Source organism: Solanum stenotomum, chromosome 5 (assembly GCF_019186545.1).
Source record: "Solanum stenotomum isolate F172 chromosome 5, ASM1918654v1, whole genome shotgun sequence".
NCBI classification, from domain to species: Eukaryota; Viridiplantae; Streptophyta; class Magnoliopsida; order Solanales; family Solanaceae; genus Solanum; species Solanum stenotomum.
The window spans coordinates 1,655,846-1,678,315 of NC_064286.1; the positions used below are offsets into that span (position 1 = coordinate 1,655,846).

The following is a 22,470-nucleotide window of genomic DNA, read 5'->3' on the forward strand; positions in this document are numbered from 1 at the left end:
GTCCACGCCATATTGACTATACATTTACAGCTCCATTGCAGAAGCAAGACAAACGTAAGTGACGAAGAATAAACATCTGAATTAAATCACCTTTTACCTCTTTGGCAGTGTTCAGAGTTCTGTTGAACAAGAAAAGTGAAGAACTCTTCTGGTTTGGTGAAGGGTTTCCTCACTCCCAAATATAACACGAAATAATTGAGGAATTTCCCTGGCTGATACCAGGAGATAACATTTCATGAGATACGACAACTTTACACTAGCTGTTGTTACACTTACTTATTTCTCTTTGCAGCTTTATATCTTCAAACCCCCACCCCAAACCCACCTTCTCAACAGTTTATTATTCATTACATAACGATTTCATTCCTACAATACAATCACTGAATGATGGCAGATGTATAAGCTCGGCTCTATGCTAGTTCCAGACCATTGTCATGTCCAGCTTAATCTTCTAAGTTTTGATCTCAAGGGGATAAACAATATTATAGCTTGCAGGTGAGGGATCCAATGAGCTACAAAAGCAGTGAATATAATTATTGCAAATCAAGTTCACAAGGCTAAAGAGGATGTGAATCTTGGAATCCTTGAAGACGAGAGAAATCAAACGCTTCTACTCTCATATCAGCATTTAGGACCAAAGTATATCACAGAGGGAATTCCTTCTGGAGAACATCAATATTCCGCGAGTCACAAGCTTCCAACATATCATTTCGAGATGCACAGCTGCCAAACAAAATAGGATTAAACAAAAACTCAGTTAATGAAACTGCAATATAATAGTGACATGGAATTTTCATCATGTTATGTCGTACCTCAGAGATATTCTCAAATATTGCCAGGCATTATCTGCTTTGGGATTCATTGCTAGTGCCCGGACATAATAACGGATGGAATCCTCATACATACCCTGTATGCAAAAGAAAATGTTTAAAATTATACGCCATGGACTTCTATAAACAAATGAAACAAATTACGCTTGAGATATAAAAGAAATTTTATTTTTCTAGATGAAAAGAGAGCACAGCATTGCACTGCGAATAACAGGCAGGAACTTGAGAGAGAGTGTTGCAATTAGATGTCTCTTTGCCTTCTTTGTTCTGGGAAACTATTGATATAAAACAACTTCATGATTGGAATTTTGTTTTTTGAGGGGGGATGAGTGAAACAACTTCATGATTGGAATTTTTTATTTTTTTTTGGGGGGGGGATTAGTGAAGCAACTTCATGATTGGTATTTCTGCACTTCAGCACAAGATTACGAGGACTTCATCTAGAACCGCAGATAATACCAGAATCACAACCAAAGTTCGAAAAACATGCTTACTACTATTAACTTGGGAATGAAGTGTACTAGTGTGGCTTATAACTTCCAAAGGCATAGAATATCACCTGGTTGGCATAACTGATGCCCATGTTCGCCCATGCACGTACATAGTTAGGCTTTATATCTAGCGCCTGAGAATTAAAATTGAAATGTCAATAAATCAATTGTTCTTCAGACAAATCTACAGATATGGATATATGCACACACAAACAAGATGGATGATACAAAAGAAGAAGGCAGCATATGTGACAAAATCTAATGGTGGGGATCTACCAAAAACTTCTCCATATCTCAAAACAGTAAAGTTACAGCTTCATCCGTACCTAAGATTCCATACTTGCTCTATTGGACTAATACATCTACAAGGAGTTCAAGTACACATCTAAGTGCATAAGAAGCATTCAAACACGTATTTAAAAGATTCAGTTCCAAGATAGCCACAACAAGCTCATCTGATGGGTAACATCTTTCAGTTCAACACACTATCATACTGCTACCAATCCTGGGGAAATTACATTGTAAGAATTGCAAAGAGTCAACACTAAGAATATCCACACACTTGTATTAGCAGGGTCAATATGCAAATCATAGGTGCCTTCTTGTAAGGTTGTAAATAAGCAACAAGTTAATATATCCAGGAGAATTCACCATCAGATGTCCAAAATAGAGGAAAATGAGTATTCATTAGGTGAAATGAAGAATACCTGCTGATAAGCCAATATTGCATCAGAACTCTGCACACTGTTAGCTTGTGTTGCACCAAGCTTATTCCAGAGTGAGTAGTCCCTAGGTTTGAGCTCTAGTGCTGTCTTAAAAGACTCTATAGCTTTGTCATATTCTCTTGACAGATTGTATAACACCCCAAGTACAATGTGTACGTCAGCATCCTCAGGTGCCATTTTAGCTGCATCTGTAAACAATCCAGCTACCTGTATCACATAAAAATAAACATCTCAGTTAGTTGCCCTTCATTTACAATTCCTACTATGGCCTCCTTCCGTTCTCCGATCCCGACAAAAGAAAAAGAGTATGAAGAAGAAAGGCAAGAAAGAGATAGAATGAGTAGATTGGCCACAATAGCGAAAACTAGAGTTACATTTTAGTACTTTCAAGTTTAAAATGAACCCTCAACAACATTCAGCAATTGGAATACTTCAGCATCGTATCCACCTAAGGTGAGAAGGAGAATATGGGAGGGGAAAGGTAGGAAGAGAAGCTAAATAAGGAGTCTTACATCAGCATGATAGAAAGAAATGGGCTGCTCCTGAGGCGCGATACTCCCATACTTCGGGTGGTGGCGTAACCAACTATACAAATACTTCAATGCAGCTTGTTGCTCCAGTTCTGGACAATTACAAAATAGGAAAATAATATCTTTTTGAATAAGCTAGAATTAACAATCCTTAAAGATAAAAATTACAGACTACGTGTAAAATCAGGAAAACTACAAAATCTAATAAAAGAGTCACTCTCTGGATGTTGTTGTGTTCCTCATGAGAATGAATGTCCATTGCCCAATCATGCTATTTACTTATCATGGAGCAATTTCTAAACTCAGTTTGAGACTAAAAAAAGCAATAAATCTAGAGGGCCAATGATAATGCGAATGTAATCGAACTTTAAAACCACTACAAAACAAAGTTGCCTCAATGCTCCACATCATATGAATATATTAACTAAACAATAATACTCTTGATCTTCTCCTTATCAAAAAATTAATACTCTTGCTCTTCTATTTATGAAGTTTCTGAATTACATTTAGCAATCAACTAGGAACCTATATCACACAAGTAGCAATAAAGTTTGAACAGTATCCTATAAAAAATTAGGCTGATCTTATTTATTTTTTCCAATATGAACCTCAGACACTCCCGTCCAAGAGTCAATGGTGGCCTTTTTTCCACTTTGCTCCTGTGGCGCGACTTAGTACTCCAATCTCTTAGTTGAAGGTGGATGGTCCTTTCTACTATGCTTCCCTCACTTATAAAAAATAGGCACATCCACTACAATTTCTCACTTGAAATAATAAGCAATCTCCATTGAACTAACTACTTACCATTTGTATGACTTACTCCAAGGGAAAGAAGAACTTCCAGATTTGCGGGATCAGCCTCCTGTGCCCGCATCATTGCAGCTATAGCCTGTGAAAAGATGACTATGATGTTATGCCTTACCAACATATTGAGTTGAGCATTTTTTAGCCAAGTAACACTAGACAGAGAAGGATCCAAATCATTAAACATATCAACATGAATCATTGTTGCATTGGTTTCAGCACCAACTCCTCACATTTGCTTCAACAATTAAATGGTTAATGCTACTTAGGAAATAAATTATTTTCAGTATTAGGTGATCTCCGATCAAACAGCAAAAGATGGGAGAACTCAATTCACACAATTCTTCAGGCATCACAGACCATTATAACAGTGAAACAACTAAAATCGCAAGTTCAATAGGTGAGACTGTCTAATAGAGATTAAGAATCAAAATCATAGAACAGATAATGGTTTGAGCTTGATTCAGGGGAACCTCGCAGATTCAAGGGTCTTTTATGCCAAATACCATTTGGCAACCCAACAACAAACTGCAAGTGAACCCTTCTTACAATGTTATCTAATCATATGTAGGGTACTTCTATCATTCAACAAGAACCAGACAGGCAATTTAGGCGTTTGACCATCTCAGGATCTAGAGGCTTCAGGGTTGTATCATAACTGCTAAAGCAAAATTTGATACAAATAAAACTAATGAAGAAAAGATCTTGTATTGTAATCAAGCATGTCAATGTTTTATAACCTCTTCTTGGCATAGGAAGTTTTTAATTTGGAACACTGGGAGAACAGAAATGCAGTTACAGTTCATCAACCACACCCAGGAATTTGATCCCTTTGCAGATAAAACACATATGGAAATGATTCAAAAAAGATACAGAAAGATTAGTGAATGAAGAATGGCTAAACTATTGTTAACCTGTTGATCATCATCGTTTTCAGCATGTGCTATGCCAAGTAACCTCCAACCCTCAGCATTTTCAGGGTTCTTCAAGACTTCAGCCTCCAAAGCAAGAACTGCTTCACTTAAGAGACCCTTACGAAACAATTCTTGCCCTTCTTTTAAAGGATTAGGATGACCAACATAAGGGTTCAGATCAGAGAACACATAAACTCCCCTTGATGCGTCTGATTGCTGCTTGAGAGCAGCTTGCTCATTCATATACCTGTTAGAAAATGGTAGAACCAAGCAAAAAAGTCAGGGAAATGTATGAACCTTGCATAGCGGTAAGGAAAATCAAAAGAAACAACGGATAATAGGGTTGCCAATTTCTGCCAGGAAAAGACATATTTAAAAAAAAAGGATAAAATAAAAGAAATGGGAAAATATAGGGGGAAAGCCTCAGAAAGAGGGAGGTACTAACAGGGATTTTAGGGGATAAAGGAGGAGGGGCTTAGAGTTCCCCTTTCCCTTTTCAAAACATATTTTCCTTATAAAAAGGGCAAAGAACAAGAAAAGACAGACATGAGTAAATGAGGGATGAAAAGCATAATATCACCACGAGAAAGACGAACAAAATAATAGGAGAAATTCTTTCAAAACAGGTGATTCATGGGCCTCATTTTGGAAAATCATAATATGTCAAAATAACAGTTACAAAAATTAGTATTTGGAAAAGTATCACGAATGGAGTGCCAGATAATTCAGATTTTCTCGAGCATGGCTAAACTTACTCATCATAAGCCTCTGCCCAACCATCAGCAGAGGTTTCACCAAATGCTCCCTCAGCAACTTGACGCCCAAATTCATCTGCCCAATCATCATTCACATTCAACTTTGAAAATTCACTTACCCACTCATCATTTACAGATCCATGCTGCGCACGTTCAGCAGAAAACTCATTCACCCACCCTTGTGGTCCACGAGAAAGCTGAAAACAATAGATGAAGCGTACAAACATCAATGTGAAAGGACTTCCTGATAACATGTTAAAGGAGATTCAGCAACCACAATCATGTTTCAAACCGCATACATTAGGTGTTCTCCACATAGAGTAATAACAACTGCCACAAAACTAGTCAACAATTTAACAAGGAAACCTCCATATAGCTTAGATTATCTCAAAGCATTTTAGATGAGGAAATTCCAGGTTCAACAGATTTAAACGCATCTCATACTCATGACTCATGAGATCCTAGATGAGACATAACCCACAACTTCTGGGATAAGATTAACACATTCAATGCTTTAATCCATACATCCAAAAAAAAACCAACACATGCAATGAACTTGTACTTGCCTCCTCATGTGCAAACTGGTCAGCCCATGATTGACCTCCATTATGCTGCTGTTCATATTCTGCTGCCCAATCCCCAGAAGAAATTGTAGCAGGCTTGAATTGATTTTCTTCAATAGAAATTTCACCACGACTCATCTTGGATACAAATTGGAGAAATTTGGAATTCTACATGAATTATTGAACCAGTCATATACTACTGCAGGTACAAATGCAACTAGCAAACAAACAAAAGTGAACCAATGAACAGAAATATTTATCTGCTAACATCTCCTCCACTCGATATATTCCACTCAATTTGTTAAACAACCCTCATTACATAGGAAGTATGTCCTTGTGATAGTTCAGGTTAGCAATCAGTTTCTGATTTACTTGATATTTAGTAGTCACCATTTCCTGATACAGACAGAATGCCACCTGTGTGAGGTAGCTCACATAACCGATCCTAAGCCTGAAAGGAGGCTTGTAGTCATGAGATATTGCAAAAAACGTGATTTCAAATTGCTTGTAGGTGCTTGTTGTGCAATGAGGCAGGAGAGACAAACAATCATTTATTTCTTCACTCCTCACAGTTGTGGTCTTTGTTCCTCAGTTTAACAGAGACCAGTTGGTTAATGCCTGAGCATACCTCAGATCAGTTAAGCTGCTGGAAGTAGCGGTGGAGAGTAATCCCCTCCTATATTTGGGGACTATTGGAAAGAAAGGAATGGGAGATGCTTTGAAGACTGGGCCAACACTACTCAGAAGATCAAATGAAACTACAAGCAACTTCCTATTTTTGGTGCAAGAAACATTGTATAGAAGAAGCTGAACAGGATAGATCTTTTAGGCTCACTGTAATTAGTTACTTTTTGCTTAACACCTTTTTGGAGGTCTCCAGCACAATGAGGGTTGTAGTAGGCTAGCAGCCAGCCAGCGCAAAATTAGTCAATTTATAATGAATCCTCACATAGTACTATAGTAGATACCATTGGGACGTGCTCACCTAGGCACACGTCACATTGGCACCCAGGTGTGATGAAGAATAAGCGAAGTGTTCTATGAGGGAGCATGAGCAAGGGTTCCCGCATCATGGTCAATTGTAGGAAAAGAAGTTAGTTTCACTGCACCAGCATCCAAGTGTGGTGCAAAATTGGGAAGGGTCCCCACCTCATGGACGAGTTTGGGTAAATAGGCGGACCCGGCCTCATCCACGCGGATGTAATGCAAACTAAGAAAGAGTTCCGCATTGTGGGTGGATGAAGATAAAGGAACTAGTCCAAGAGAGAGGGACTCAGGTAGGCAGCTGGAGTATAAGTTTTTTGCGAGGAAGTCGACGGAAATATTGGATACCTTAATAAAATGAGACTCAACATTGTATGCCTACAGAAAACTAAATGGACAAGGCAAAAGTCTGGCTACAGAGAGGGAAGAAAGAACATAAATTATGGTATTGTGAGATCAATGAAAATAGAGATGTCGTGGAACTATTGTAGAACCAGGACTTGTGGATAGAATAACCTTGTTTAACTCTTGTATGGGAAAATGAAACAATCAATGTTAATAAGTACATATGCTCCACAAATTGGATTAGTTTGTGGAATCTAAAACTAAAATTTGGGAAAATATGGACAACTTGGTTCGGGAATCCAGGCAACCAACATATCTTTTTAGAGGGAGACTAAATGGTCATGCGGATAACGATAGTTAACACTTTAACCTAGAACATGAGGGATATGGTTATGGAAATAAGAACAATGAAAGAAAGAGTATCCTAGAGTTCATTTTGGCTTATGATTTTTTTAGAAGAATTTTAGCTTATGATTTAGTTGTAGCTAACAATATTTAAAAAAAGAAATCATCACCTAATAACTTCTTAAGTAAAATAGACTTTATCCTTATTGGAAGTGTGATAGAACCACAAGGATTGTTAACCAGGAAAAGCAAAGACCACCCAACATATGTAAAGCATAAGTAGAGAGTGCAAAAGGAGCCACCTTGTAAGCAACCGAGAATTCAGTGGTGGGCGTTGAAGGGAGCTAACCAGCTAGTGTTTCTAGAAAAACTATAGGAGGGAACATGAGACTTAAAGGGGGATGCAGACATCCTATGGAAGAAAATGTCAAGTTGCATTAAAAGTAGCAAGTGAAGTGTAGCTTTAGAGGGTAGAAGACATGATGAGGCCCTCTTTTTCATGAAAAGTATGATGATCTTTTGATACATAAAGTTACTTCAGACGTCCCTATTCCATGCACAAGAAGGTGTAGACATATGAAACTTTTAATAAGGCAAAGGAAGCACATGTCGAATAACCATGATGAACTAACAGTTGATCAGTTCTGGTACTATACTATGCCCTTAACTTGGGGTGGTCCCAATTACCCCACAAGCTTTGATAACCGGTCATAGTACGCACAGAAGAATGACAACATTTATTTAAGCAAACAATAAACACTAATGATAAGCCTTAGCACAAAACCTGAAATTTTGGGTCACTGTTTTGAGCTAATGTATGGGCCAACATACGTGTTTGTTCCATTGCTGCTAGATTAGGAATATTTGCACCTCTCATTTGACCAATCATTCCAAGTTGGGATTGCTCCTGCAATAGTTAGAAATTGTACCCATAAAAAACAGATAACAAAGAAAAATGAGAGTGAGGTAAAGGGAAATTGGAGAGAGAGGGTAGCAGACATCATCAGTCCCTCTGACATGTATGTAATATCAGCCGCGCCTAATTAAAAAGATGAAACGCAATTAGCCTTAAAGTGTTCTCTGTGCATGCTCCCTGATATTTGAATACAGGATAGTCTGTGCTTCCACTCTCTCAATGATTTTGTGTGCGCGTAGGTGAGCATGTATGTTTCTGTATTGCTTCTATATAAGGATGCTTTAGTCTATAACTGCTAAAGAATACAAATGCTATATACATAATTAGTATGATCTCTCTAATCCACCTCCCACCATATGTCCATCTATATGTAACTGTACTCTCTACTCAGCTCGGATGCATTCTGTTCAGAAGTTCAATCTGACAGCTTAATAGAACTCGTATCCAAATTATACGTATTTTTTCAGTAAAGATCCAAATATTCTATGATGAATATAATTCCACCGAGCATGACAATATTCATAAAGGTAGATTCTTCTCTTTATCTTACATGCTCAAATTCAGATGCCCAGCCATTAGCACCATGTTGTTGTTCAAATGATTGGGCCCAAGCATTGGGGTCAGCATGTCCTACTCGGTTCTGTGCAAACTCATTAATCCATCCATCTGCAACATGAGGCACAGGTTTCATAGCTAATGACTCATTCCAATACTCCTCAAGCTCGGGATATCTTCCAGGCACAGGGCCCCTTGCCCTAACATGATTATCAATTTCTAATGAAGACAAGAGAGCATTAACCTGATGAATAAGACAGTTAGTTAGCTATGTAATAGTTATAGGAAGCAAAATAGATAAACAACAGTGAGCACAGATGTATTTTGGCACATTTGAATAATTGAAGGACCAAAGCAACACAGTACAGTATTACCGTTGAAACAACACTCTTTCCTCTCGCTTATCAAACCATAGTATTCTGTCAGTGGAGTTGAAACAACAATTATTGTTATTTCTTGCTCATAAAACACATTCTTCTCAGTCCTCACATCTGTTTGGATTTCCTAGTTACCTATCAATTTCCTTCTCTTTTTATCAAGTAAAAAATATTTTCATTTATATACATGGCATAACGATCGTATACAAGAGTTATAGCAAAAAGTAGAGAATTTACAAAAAGATACAATTCTCTACAAACTCCAACCAATCCTCTATACATCAAGGGACTTTTGTGTGAGCACCAAAAGAAAATAAGGGAATGAAGACTGCTTCTCAACTGAGAAAAACTCGACTCTACACCTTCAAAAGCTCTCCTATTTCTCTCTCTCAAAACAACTCACATTAGCACAAGTGGAACCATATTCCATGCCCTATCAATTTCTTTTTTATAGTCCAAAAGAGATGAGACAAGACTTTGTGTAACTGCGATGAGTTCGGAAAGGCTAAGACTTAACAAATACATATACAAAATCTCACAACTAATAATGAATTCTGATGGATGGAAAATACAGTTCGCAAACGTCATTATTCACACATCACATCACCAAAGAAAGCTACTTTTTTCCGTTTTGGATATTTACTTTGAACAACCAGACGGAAGAGATAGTTATTATTTATGTCTTCCATCAACTAACCAATGCCTACTTCTAATACCACACTAGATTTCTGGTTCGAAAAAAGGTAAAATTTGTTACAAAAGACTGGTGAAATTTTTTTCATGGATATCTGAAATAGTTCAGAATTTAAGACTGAATGATAGTACCTCAGTGTCAAAATTAAGTGGCATTACATAGCTAGAAACCAAACCTGTCCATTTATGAAGTCTTCAGTTTTATCGGCAAAAAAATGTCGGGCCATGATCGTGCTACGGTCCCGTATGCATTGCTTGTCACCTTCTGATAAACCTAATAATGGCAGTGAAGCAGGACGAAACGGAACGCCACCATGACCGCTGTTGACAAACGAGTGCAGAAAGCTTGACAATACTTGTTGTGGAGGCCCTAGATTGGGGAAAAGGCAATCAAACTCATATGAACATACAGCAAAGTTTATGAAATTAGTTCCTCATATCATACTATTTTCTTCACACATATTTGCAATCACCATGCACATAAACTTATCGATATTCACTAATTATCCAACAATAAAAGGAAAGCAACAAGTTGGAAATGTGAAATGCCATCCAGGTACAAGTTCAATCCTTTCCTCAGATGTGCCTTTTACCAATATGATAGATGATATTGATATCTATCATGTCCTTTGAAAAAAGTTGAAGTACAATAAAACTCGTATAGGCTTTTCAACAATCAAATATGAGTATCCTCCATCCACGATATAATTCACACACACACACATCCGGGAGTCTTCTACTACAATTTTTCAGTGCCATATTGACAAATACACACAACAACCCATTTGCATATTAATCGTGTTCAAATTCATAAAAGTAATGATTGAAGAGACTGTTTAGTGTACCATTCAAATCTGGTTGAAGCCGAGCATGCTCCAAAGGGATGTTTGTCATGTTCTGACTTCCATGAGCAAAAGGAAGTTGAGGCCTTTGTATCTCATCCCAAGCATCAGCGAGCCTATTTTGATCAGCAGAACGAAACCCTTGAAGGAATTGGGAACCCTGAGAAAGTTGTATTACAAATGATTAATGCACTCAAAGTTGGATCCCTCCTCAACCTACAAGCATCTATATGCATTAACCTGAATATTAGGCTGAAGTGGATGTTCAAACTCTGATCCTGGAAGTGAAACAAATGGCTCTTCAACACCCGCAAGGAAGTTGCCATTGGACGATGTAGTTACTGATGTAGGGATCTCTTTTAGCCTCTCCTGTTAGACAGATGAACCATTAATAAAGTTAATGCAAGTCCATAACACATCTACACACAATACACTTTGAACCTGAAATGCCATTTTTTTTCATGACAAGGGAAACCCACAGGATAAAANATGCATTAACCTGAATATTAGGCTGAAGTGGATGTTCAAACTCTGATCCTGGAAGTGAAACAAATGGCTCTTCAACACCCGCAAGGAAGTTGCCATTGGACGATGTAGTTACTGATGTAGGGATCTCTTTTAGCCTCTCCTGTTAGACAGATGAACCATTAATCAAGTTAATGCAAGTCCATAACACATCTACACACTATACACTTTGAACCTGAAATGCCATTTTTTTTCATGACAAGGGAAACCCGCAGCCGCTACCCTTTGGGTGCGCACAGGATAAAACCCCTGCTCCTATGCAATAGCTCACAAACCACATAGGAGAGGTAACCCACACTAGGCAAGCCCAGTGCAACGAGCTCGACCCAGAAGACAAACCCCTTGCTTTCGCTGGCAAGGGGTTTCGAACTTGAGACCTCCAACATGGAAGTCCCAAGCCCAAACCACTGGGCCACCCCGAAGGTTAACCTAAAATGTCATTTAAGCCAATCCAGACTTAAATTTGTGTCCTTCTCAGGCTATTTCTGTCCACAAAATTGTTCAATATAGATACATCTATGTAACCAATACAATTAACAACTATGCTAATGCTAGTATAGAGTAGACGTTAAGAGACGCCTATTCCCAGTATAGAGTAAACATTGAACTCAACTACAGAAAGCTCCAGTGGGATTCACAATTAGCAAGTTAAACTAATTCATTAGCAATTTACTTGAAATGCGTATCAAACAACTAGCTAGAAAAACATTGGTGAAAGAATTACTGTGTGTATGAGATTTTATATCAATCAACTGCACCCTAATCCCAATAATATACATCCTTTTCAGTCTGAAAGTGGTATAAATAAGCTGCTTGCTTATATATGCTCCAAGATATCATAGTTATCAGTCACTTCCCAGTCAAGAATCATTCAAAAGAGAAACCAAACAATAACCTTATAGAGGTTTACATTGTTGAGTATTTATAGGTACTTCAACCCAAAATAAGTGGTGTCCCTATTAGAATGGACTAAACTCAACTACATAAAGTTCTGCACATATACACAATTAGCAAATTGAAAAAAAATCAGCAATTTAAAGGAACACGTAACAAACAAGCAGCTAGAAAAACACATGTAAACAAATTTCTTCATGTATGAGATTGTATATCAAATAATCAATCAATCAATCAACTGCACCTTAAACACAATAATATATATCCATTTCCTCTTATTCAGTATTAATAAGCAGCTTGCTTATATGCTTCAAAAATACCACAGTAGTAATCACTTCCCAGTCATAAATTATCCTAAGAGCAATCAAACAATAACTTTATCGAGATTTTCTCAGCTGAGAATCTATATGTGCTTCAACCTATAGAAGAAGTGATGTGCCTATTAAAGTGGACTAAACTCATCTACACAAAGATCCCCACAGATTCACAATCAGCAAATTGAACTAATTCGTCAGCAATTTAACGGAAATACATAATGTTGGTGTAATAATGCTTAAAATCGAACACATAACAAACAAATAGCTAGAAAAACATTTGTGAATGAAATTCTTCGTGTATGAGACTGTATATATCAATAAATAAACTGCACCTTAATCTCAATTATATACATCCATTTCACTCTGAATTCAGTATTAATAAGCTGCTTGCTTATACGCTTCAAAAATACCACAGCTATAAACAATAACCTTATCTAGATTTTCTCTATTTGAAAATCTATACATGCTTCAACGACTAAACTCAACTCAATTAGCAAATCTAACTAATCTGTTAGCAATTTAACACGAAATACGTAAAAAAACAAGTAGATAGAAGACATGGATGAACAAATTTCTTCGTGTATGATATTATATATCAATCAATCAGGTACAATTTCATCTTAATAAGAATAATATACATCCATTTCGGTCCAAATTCAGTATCTGTTTCACGAAGGAAGAGAGAATTATGATATACCTGAGTCTTAGATGATGAACCGATGAGTGCGTTAGCTAGAGCACCAAGTGGATTAGAAGAAGAAGAAGGTTCGCCACAACTAGGAGCACCGGTGACCAAGTCTCTCATCGCCATGACTTTGTTCGAGTTTTCTTCCCTCTTTTGTCAGTATTATATGATATTATACGAAAATTGTAGTCGATTGAAGGGAGGAGAGATGGTGCCGGCGGTGAGGAAGACGACGGTCGACGGAGGAGACGGTGAGGTGTAAAACTTGTTGTGTAGTGATTGTGTGGGGTAATATAGGGAAGGGAGTCGTGATTATTTGTGATAGACAGAAATTGGGGTTTGGTCGATTTATCCGCCATTGCCTATTGGGAAATGTGACCAGCAGGCTAAAATTAAACTTTTTTTTAATATAAATAAATTACTAGATCGGTGAGTAGAGTGTTTACGATTTTGATAAAAATCAATTCAAATCGAATCAAGTTAATCAAATAAAATATAGAAATAATTGAATTAAACTGGCAAATTATATACATATTTATAATTACATAATATTCTTTATGAAAGTAAAAAATTCAAAATGGTTACTTGCTTGCAAGTAGAAATGTATGTCAGAGAGGAGGAGATTATTTATCTTTTTGGTTTCACGTATATGGGTGTCTGTGGCAGGTTGGATTTTTAGGATGGAATTATGAATGCACTAATTTTTTTGGGCATAATACATAAATGTGCCTTTTAACTTGATCTCATTTTACGTTTATGTCCTCCAACTTTGGATATCCACAAGTAGACACTTAAACTTGTATAAAATTGAACAAGTAAACACATAAGTCTTACATGGCACAATACACGTAGGACAAGAAATGACATGTAGGACATGTGTGTCTATTTGTTCAACTTTATACAAGTTGAAGTGTCTATTTATGCACAACCAAAGTTAAAGGGGATAAATGTAATTTGAAGCCAAGTTAAAAGACATATTTATGTATTATGCCAGTTTTTTTGTCTAGGCTAAAAGTGATGAATTTTGAAGCTTTATTCCCAAAAAATTGAGTGGTCAAAAGTTCTGCAATGTTAATCGTTCTAACTAATTTTCTTTTTCGAATGATTAATAATCAAATCAAATCGAATCATAATCCATAACAATCAGACGGATGAATGTATATCATATTTGGTTTGATTTTATTTTAAAAATTAATTAAATTTATTTAATTTTGACCAATAACCGACTAGATTTGACTCGTGAATACCGCCACTTATAAGTAGCAGTTGTTATTAGGACTTAAAAGGATTCGTTTATGTTGACTCCTCATGTCCTACATATCTTAATTCGGCTTATTTTGAATGAAAGTCGTGTAATTAATTGAGAAGATATTGTTTCATTTGTGATAATTACAAAGAAGTCGTCATTTAAATTTGGCATAATACATAAACATAATCCTGAACTTGGCTTCAACGGACAACTATGTCCTCCAACTTTGAGTGTGCACAAATAGACACTTAAACTTGTGTAAAATTGAACAAGTAGATACACGCGTCCTACATGACATAATACATGTATAATGCCACATAGGACACAAATTTTCATATAGGATGAATGTGTCTATTTGTTTAATTTTATACAAGTTTAAGTGTCTACTTGTGCACACCCAAAGTTATCAGTTAACGCCAAGTCAAGGGTCATGCTTATATATTATGTCTTTAAATTCATGTCATGAAATCAAAACATTCATAAATGATATTGACACCTAAAAATTGCATTTTATAGACAATGTTTGTGAGAAGGTCAACAATCAAGTCATTACGAAAGTGTTTGAGATCTCCATCAATTATTACTCAACAGATATATATATGAGTAACTAAAAGTCTTTGTGAAGCGGAGTTCTAATATTCTACGAAAGCTGCTTCTTGGGATCTACTCATTATACCCATCACTAAAAATATAGCGTTCTCTGATGCTCTTATGGGTCATTTAGTAACTAGTTAGTGGAATAGTTATTCATGTATTAAATCATGCACAAGTAATATATAGTTATATATTATGTTTAACAATTGGTAAGAATTATGTATAAAATTGATACTTGTTTGATTTGTACTTTAGAAACGTATATAACTAATACATATATAAGCTACAAGGGAATCTATGTATAATATTATGTAGGATGTAAGATGGAACAACTAATACATAAATAACAAAATCCAACATAAAATAATACAAAAAAAAAAATCATAACTAATTTATGTATTATTAATACATGTATAACTCTAACCAACTATCAAACGACCATTAAGCGGACGTTGAGTAGCTGGTTAGAGTTATATACGTATTAGTGATTAGAAAATTTTATGTATTATTTTATGCACGTATTAGTTATGTAAAATTTAGTTATTTATGTACTATTTATTCTATCTTCTATCATGTATAAAATAATATAAGATTACATCATAACTTTTACATGTATTAGTTAGGTGAATTTATAAATTGTAAGTCAAACATCATATTAATATTATAGATAAATAACTCACTCCTTAACTGGATACTAAACATGGTACTCCTTCCGTCTATCTTTACTTATTCACTATATTATTTTGAGATATCTAATAATACTTATCAAGTTAATAAAATCAACTAATTTTTCTATCACATTAATAAAACACGGTATAATTATAAAATCACATAGTATTTTGATGGTTTTAATTTGTGTGTTCTCGAGCCACGTCTATAAATTTAATTATATTGTATTTTTTTAGTTTTAGTGAAAAAACATAAAGTTAATTATATTGTTTTTTGTTTAGTTTTAGTGAAAAAATATAAAGGACTATTTATTGTATTTTTTTCGACAATCGACCATCAAAGAGTACAAAAAGAAAGAGAACGAAGAGAAAATACTAGTGCTCTACAATGGCGTCCTCATCCAGCAGCGGCTTAACGTTCAAGCTCCACCCGCTCGTTTTACTCAACATATCCGATCACTACACTCGGGTCAAATCTCAGGCCACCGGTGCCGATGCCGGTGCCGGTTCCAGCGCCGGCGCCGATTCCCCTCCGCCACCGCCTAGGGTATTCGGTTGCGTCATCGGTGTACAGAGAGGCCGAACAGTTGAGATCTTCAACAGCTTCGAACTTCTTTATGATCCATCTACTCACTCACTTGACCGTGCCTTCCTTGAGAAGAAACAGGAGCTCTGTTAGTTTATTCTTTCCTTAAATGTTATGATTCTATACAAGGAGAATTAGGTGGAGTTTGGATGATTTCTCTGATTGCATAAACAATTTTTGCAAAACATTGTTTAAATTTTCCATTAAAGCTGTGCTTGGATGATATATTCTCACTGTTTTTCTCGTCCAATGGTCATGTTTGAGATTAAACAGTAATGTATGGGCGGAAAATCCTTCCAACAAAGTGATGTTAGATTTTTTACACTCCACCTAAGTTTCCTTGGATTGTTTTGGTGATAAAATTGATATACTAATGTTGGCAATTTTGAGCAGATAAGAAGGTGTTTCCTAATTTCTATATACTGGGATGGTATTCAACGGGGAGTGATGCTCAGGAATCAGACATGAACATTCACAGAGCTGTGAGTTCTTTTTCTTTGCTTAAAGTAGTGCTTATTTAATGCATCGGTTCATTTAGATATGGAATTATTTTCTTATTTATATGTTACGTTTGTGGTAGTGAAGTGAAATAATAAACTAATAGTATGTGGCAAAATCGGATCTAGTGGAAAGAGCGAATTACACTATGACATGTGGTGAGACTGAATATACGAAGAACACCTGCCGGTGATCTGGGGAGAACTGAGAAGACTCTCCCCGGTATGGCATATGAAGCCTTAGACACCTGCTCGAGCGGGATGTTTGTAGCCGGTCATCTGAGAGAAGCCTCACCTGGAGAAGATCACCTTACACCTGGAAACAGTCACAATTAACCTCGGTAGATCAACAATCAACCTCGAGCCGCGAGCTTGCATGCCCCAATCAGTTTCAAGTGAGGCATTTAAGTATAGTCACGCGCTATGTGATAATCTTTTCAGTACCCAAGCGTACTGTAGTTTCACATTGAGTTGACAACTCAGTTATTACAGCTACACCACGGTCATATAAAAAACTTAGTTTTACACCTATAAAAGGAGGTTTTTGAGAGCTTAGAGAATGATGTGCAGAAGATTAAGTTGAACTTCATCTTACTGCTATGTTTTTGGTGTAATCAACTTTACTCTAATGATACTGTGTCTATCATAGATGTTCTAGATTCTTTATAGCTAGAGAGGAAAGACACTAGAGCTCTATTGTAAATATGGTTTCAGTACTACCCAAGTACTGTTTTGATCCTTGATATGATACAAAGTTACTGATTTCAAAAAGGAGGTTTTGCGGTGAATAGAAGACATTAGAAAAAATCCCAAGAAGCTTGTAGTTATTATCTTGTCCCCCCCCCTCTTAGTATCTCCGTGAAAGAGGCTTTAATACCCCCTTCCCTCATGTACTATACATCTTCTTTGGGACGATCTTATTCTTGAATTAGATCACGACTTTGGCCCTTTTAGCCTAAAGGAAATGAACTCGATCGGTCTTAGGCCCACTTGCCTTTAACCTCTTTTCACAAATTCAACTGTTAAACAAAATGACGATTTTTATGGAAAACAAGTTGATAAGTTAGTTTCATAAAAGAAAAAACACAACAAAATTTAATATTTTGAATGGTGTAGTTAAATGAATTTGAAGCCCCAAAACAAAAAGAATGTAAATTATGTGATAGAAATCTGGACAAGGAAGTATTGTCTCATATTCAAGTTATTTCTTGTTTATGTTTTTCTCTTTTCTGTTCAATTGTGTTTGCTCAGTAATTGAAAGGTGCGAGTGAACACTAACTCTGCATGTTATAACTATCTTTTTTTTGATGTTTCTGATTCTTCATCATCTAGACTTTAATGTCTATCCATCTGGTGTGCATGTATTCATTCATGTCAAGTAATATCTCTCTTATGGGAAAACGGACTGGGTTTGCCTCCCAGTTATTTGATGAACTACTTAATTGTCTATTCTAAGGTTGTCAACTTCTACAACCTTTGGATATTAAATATAGTAGTAGTTTTGTAAGGCTATAACGGATTAACCCAATCTAAAAAATATACATTTGCTACTAGATATAGTAGTAGTTATGTAAGGCTACAACGAATTAACCCAATGGAAGAAACATACTCTTCACTAGATAGTTGATAACTGCATGTGCGAGAAGATGCTTATATGAAAAGGGTAAAATATGACTATATAAATGTGATGCTTATTAATGAGTTTATGTTTGTGAACTAGAAGAATTATGTATCTTAGACATGGGTATGCACTATGCCTTTATTGTTAGTTTTGTTTATATTAGGTTAAGTCAAGTTTTAGAAATTGAGAATAGGATATGAATTTGGACACTACATGGACTATACATGCTGATAATTCATAAAATCTGTAAAAATAAAGAAACAAACTGTGTATCTATTTCTGTGGGAATGCAATTTTTCTTTGATAAGTCAATTCTTAGTTGTAAGATATCAATAGCATGCTGAGTAAAAGATGCTGACACCCATATCCTTGGAGAAGTAGTAGGCCTTCTAGAGATATATAGGAGATACCATAGCATCACGCTTTCTAGGAGTTCCTTCTTGGCTAATGGTATCCTAGCCACTTGCTAAACTCAAGGTCTAGTGTTTGAATGTTCTTTTGGGGAAAAAGTGGCTATGATGCTCTTCTGATCATAGAGAAATGTATCCAGGGCTTGAGATACAAATAACCGTGTGAGGGAAAGTAGCCAAGGAGTAAGTGAGGAAAAACAACTGAAAATAGTAAGTTGTTGAAATTGTCAATCTATAAGCTGGAAGCATCCTCTATCAAAGCATTGAAGCAGCATATACAATCCAAGCACCATACCAAGGTGGATAAGCTGCCTTGGCACTTAACAGCCTGAAGAATATTGTGTACTCTGTGCATTGGGGAATCAGCTAAGCATGTGCTGTATGCTTCTTAAAAATGTGCTATAAGTTAATTCAATTTGCATATTTTTGACTGTATTCTCCCCGAGATCTTCTGAATTCTTTGATACATACTTGTTCTTTGGGTGATACTAGCTGCCTATAATCTGGTGACTAGTTCCAGCTTGTGATATTCCATTAGTTTAAATTGTAATAATATCTCCTTTTCTAGAATGTGTTGAGAATGGCATCTAGGCCCGTGATTCCAGAATAACTTTATTCTGCTCTCTAGATGAATAATCTACATTTGCTTTTCCTTCAGTTTTTGTCAAGGCATAACACTAGCATATTTTGTTGTATCAGTTGATGGATATCAATGAAAGTCCTTTGTACGTTCTTCTCAATCCTTCTATCAATCATGCACAGAAGGACTTGCCAATCACTATCTATGAAAGTGGTACGTGTATATTATTTGTCATATTACTGATGCTCTGTCATATTACTTGTATTATCTCCTTTTTGGGTGGCAGATAACATATTTTATACAGAGCCTTCCACCACGACCCTCATATTGTTCTAACCATTTCTCAAATGATTTTGGGGTTTATGCCTTGTGTGCCAAACCATGATTCATAAATTTTGTAGAAATTCCAATTAGAATATCTTCTTGTGTCCATCTTTTGAGCTCCTAAGCTTACTGATGAGAATTTACTGGTTTCTTTGTTGTGTTTTGAAACTATTTATGGATACTCAAAGAGTTGCATATCATTGATGGCATCCCACAGCTTATTTTTGCCCAAGCAAGCTACACAATAGAGGTATCTCCTTGTGCATTTATCATATCATCTTCTCCACAAATTCTTCGGAACATCTAACAAATTCGTTCTCACTTGCAATACCTGACTGTTTACTAGACCGTTGAAGCTGAACGGATATCTGTTGATCATGTTGCACATCTTAAACCATCTGATGGAGGCTCTGCTGCAACTCAGTGTGAGCACCTTTAACTTCATTTGTCTTCGCAAAACTCAAGTTTTTATTGATGCTTTATACAAAGTAGAATGATCTTACTGTTGCCCTAACTTTTTAGTGACATGGTTTGTCTATCATTTATTTATTTATTAGTTCTATTTGTGCAGTGGCTGCGCACCTTACCGGCACACATAGTGCCATCAAGATGCTGAACAGCAGAATTAGAGTGCTACATCATTATCTTCTTGCTATGCAAAAAGGTATCCAGTTTTGGCTAGAAGTTGAAGCTACATTCTAGTTGATTGTCGAAGAAGTTCCTTATTGTGGAAAAAACACTTTTAAGTTTACTGGGAGAATACTCACCACGAAATATAGTTTTAGATAAAACCTGGATACTTGTTGACATATATATTTTGCATCTGAAAGTCTACGATGCTTAGATAGCCTCATGAACTATCCTAGTCAAGAAAATGTATCTTTACTTGAAACTGTTTTTGGAGAATGTTAGTCTCACAAACTTTTTCGACAATTAACATGGAAATGGAAGAGAATATTTTTTCATGGTGCAGTGGCTGTAGAGTTTTAATGTCTTCCCTGTTGGGTGTAGGTGAAATTCCTCGTGAGAATTCATTGCTCAGGCAGGTCTCCAGTCTTTTAAGAAGATTACCAACAATTGAGTCGGAGAGATTTCGAGATGATTTCTTGATGGTAGGTGTTCTTTGACCTTGTTATTGGAGTTGACGTGGTTATAGTAATGTAGCCTTTCAGTATTCTCTCTTTTTTTAAAAAAAAAAAAACTTTGGAGTTGGAAATGTCTTTTTATTTGCAGGATATTTTTTAAGAGTTTTCTAATAAGACTTTCATCAGCTTGAAATAATTACTATGTAATTGCATCGTTGGAAACTGCTAACTAGAAATTTTCATATTTGTTCTAGGTCCACCAATCAGCTTTTGCCACTTTCTGATTCTATTACTTTATTTGCTCTTTTCTTGTGTGCAGGAATATAATGACACATTGTTAGTTAGTTACCTGGCCATGTTCACCAACTGCTCTAGGTATGATGTCTAAGGCTTCTTGCACTAATGCTTTTGAGATTTGTATAAGTAGTCAACTCTTCTTCCCCTTTTACTCCTTTTTATTTTTCATTGTTAAAGAAATATCCAAGATTATTGTGTTGACAATAGGGCTAAAGTTCAGATAATAATGGTTTTTGCCGAAGTTGCATTAAGTTTAAGTGGGAATGCAGATAAAATTGAGGTGTCCTGTGAATTTGGTTAAGATATCATATATAAGCTTAGCGCAGCCTAAGATGGCAGGAGTTTTGTAAGGTATATTTATCGACAATCAGGAGAAACAGTTCCCTTGGCCATCTCTTGTATATATTTTTTGTTTGTTTGAATCCTGTTTATTAAGAGTCAAATATAATAGGATCTAAATTTTTTCTATTTTCTTCGTTGCAGTACAATGAACGAGTTGGTTGACAAATTCAACACTGCATATGAACGGCATAGTAGGAGGGGCGGGAGAACTTCTTTTATCTGAAAGTTGATATATCTCCAATATTGCCTTTTTGTGCTATTTATTTCCTGCAGTAGTTACAACATCGGCGAGTTTAGGTATCCCATTCATGAGGATATAGGAATCATTTAGTGGCTTCATTTTTCTTTTGCTTGTCCTTTGTGTTAGCCTGCCCATTTTCGTTGATTCTTGTGTTGCTATCATAGATATGTAGAAAATGGCAGATGTTTTTGGGTAGAAAAGCTTTTACTTAAGCACTATGGTATTTTCCTGCTTCCTTCTCTGCAGTAGTAATTTTATTTAAGGATTAGTCCATTTGTCATAATATAGTATAGAATTTGAAAGAATTGTGTTGTGAGTTACCCAAAAAAAAATGTAGTGAAGGGGTTATATATATGGTGAGCCAGTGTTGATTCATTAACTTTTACGATTTGTCTGTTTACCTTTCAATTTAGAGATAATGGTTAAAAATATACTTAGAAGTATTACTGTTTTGCAAGTTTTTTACTTGGATTATTAGGTATTTGTGTTTTCTATATGAACTATTATTCATCAAACCACACCTTGAACCTTTGATTAGTATCTATTGATGTATGGTGTACACTCTTGTTTTGTTTATAAATAGTGTCAAATGGCACTCAGCGCAGATAATTAAAGAAATTAATTGATTTTTAAAAAAAATAAAAAGTGATAGTGGAAAACACACCTGAAATATCATTTCTTTTAGAATTTTCTTTTTGAACTTTAAGTATTTGCATATTGTCAATTATTTATTAAAACACACATTGAAATTAATGAGTCAGACTCTCATTTAGAGGGAATTTTATGGGTAAATTATATTGTTACGTGCTTTTTGATGATTGTATACAAGCACTTGGTCTAGTCAGCATCAAGGTGTGTTTTGATAAATAATTGATGATAATTCGAA

At 35.9% G+C, this 22,470-nt stretch overlaps 2 protein-coding genes across 3 annotated transcripts; one reads left to right on the forward strand and one right to left on the reverse strand.

Annotated features, from left to right (window-relative positions):
• Window positions 1-182: 182 nt before the first annotated feature.
• LOC125866214 (peroxisome biogenesis protein 5) lies at window positions 183-13,439 on the reverse strand. 2 transcript variants are annotated; one of them, XM_049546531.1, is made up of 15 exons: window positions 13,103-13,439; window positions 10,910-11,038; window positions 10,673-10,829; window positions 10,004-10,197; window positions 8,753-9,001; window positions 8,071-8,193; window positions 5,616-5,780; window positions 5,050-5,246; window positions 4,295-4,541; window positions 3,381-3,465; window positions 2,559-2,668; window positions 2,029-2,253; window positions 1,390-1,455; window positions 813-907; window positions 183-723 (listed from the first exon to the last, which is right to left on the reverse strand). In XM_049546531.1, exons 1-15 carry the CDS (start codon window positions 13,214-13,216, stop codon window positions 645-647), a joined length of 2,235 nt encoding a protein of 744 aa, XP_049402488.1. In that variant the 5' UTR covers window positions 13,217-13,439; the 3' UTR covers window positions 183-644. The 2 variants fall into 2 exon arrangements, with proteins under 2 accessions (XP_049402488.1, XP_049402487.1); XM_049546530.1 differs by lacking the exon at window positions 10,910-11,038 and adding an exon at window positions 11,169-11,297.
• Window positions 13,440-15,935: 2,496 nt separating this feature from the next.
• LOC125866215 (COP9 signalosome complex subunit 6a-like) lies at window positions 15,936-21,867 on the forward strand. The gene is made up of 9 exons (XM_049546532.1): window positions 15,936-16,275; window positions 16,581-16,669; window positions 19,415-19,508; window positions 19,808-19,869; window positions 19,966-20,044; window positions 20,191-20,283; window positions 20,631-20,731; window positions 21,024-21,079; window positions 21,485-21,867. Exons 1-9 carry the CDS (start codon window positions 15,990-15,992, stop codon window positions 21,564-21,566), a joined length of 942 nt encoding a protein of 313 aa, XP_049402489.1. The 5' UTR covers window positions 15,936-15,989; the 3' UTR covers window positions 21,567-21,867.
• Window positions 21,868-22,470: the final 603 nt, after the last annotated feature.

Bases quoted from the DNA above. Each gene is read 5' to 3' on its own strand.
- LOC125866214 (XM_049546531.1), bottom strand. From the start codon at position 13,216: ATGGCGATGAGAGACTTGGTCACCGGTGCTCCTAGTTGTGGCGAACCT. The intron at 4,542-5,049 runs GTAAGTTTAGCC...ATTTTCTAACAG, and splicing joins TGGGCAGAGGCTTATGATGA to GTATATGAATGAGCAAGCTG. The intron at 908-1,389 runs GTGATATTCTAT...TTTTGCATACAG, and splicing joins GCATCAGTTATGCCAACCAG to GGTATGTATGAGGATTCCAT.
- LOC125866215 (XM_049546532.1), top strand. From the start codon at position 15,990: ATGGCGTCCTCATCCAGCAGCGGCTTAACGTTCAAGCTCCACCCGCTC. The intron at 20,045-20,190 runs GTGAGCACCTTT...CTATTTGTGCAG, and splicing joins AGGCTCTGCTGCAACTCAGT to TGGCTGCGCACCTTACCGGC. The intron at 21,080-21,484 runs GTATGATGTCTA...TCTTCGTTGCAG, and splicing joins ATGTTCACCAACTGCTCTAG to TACAATGAACGAGTTGGTTG.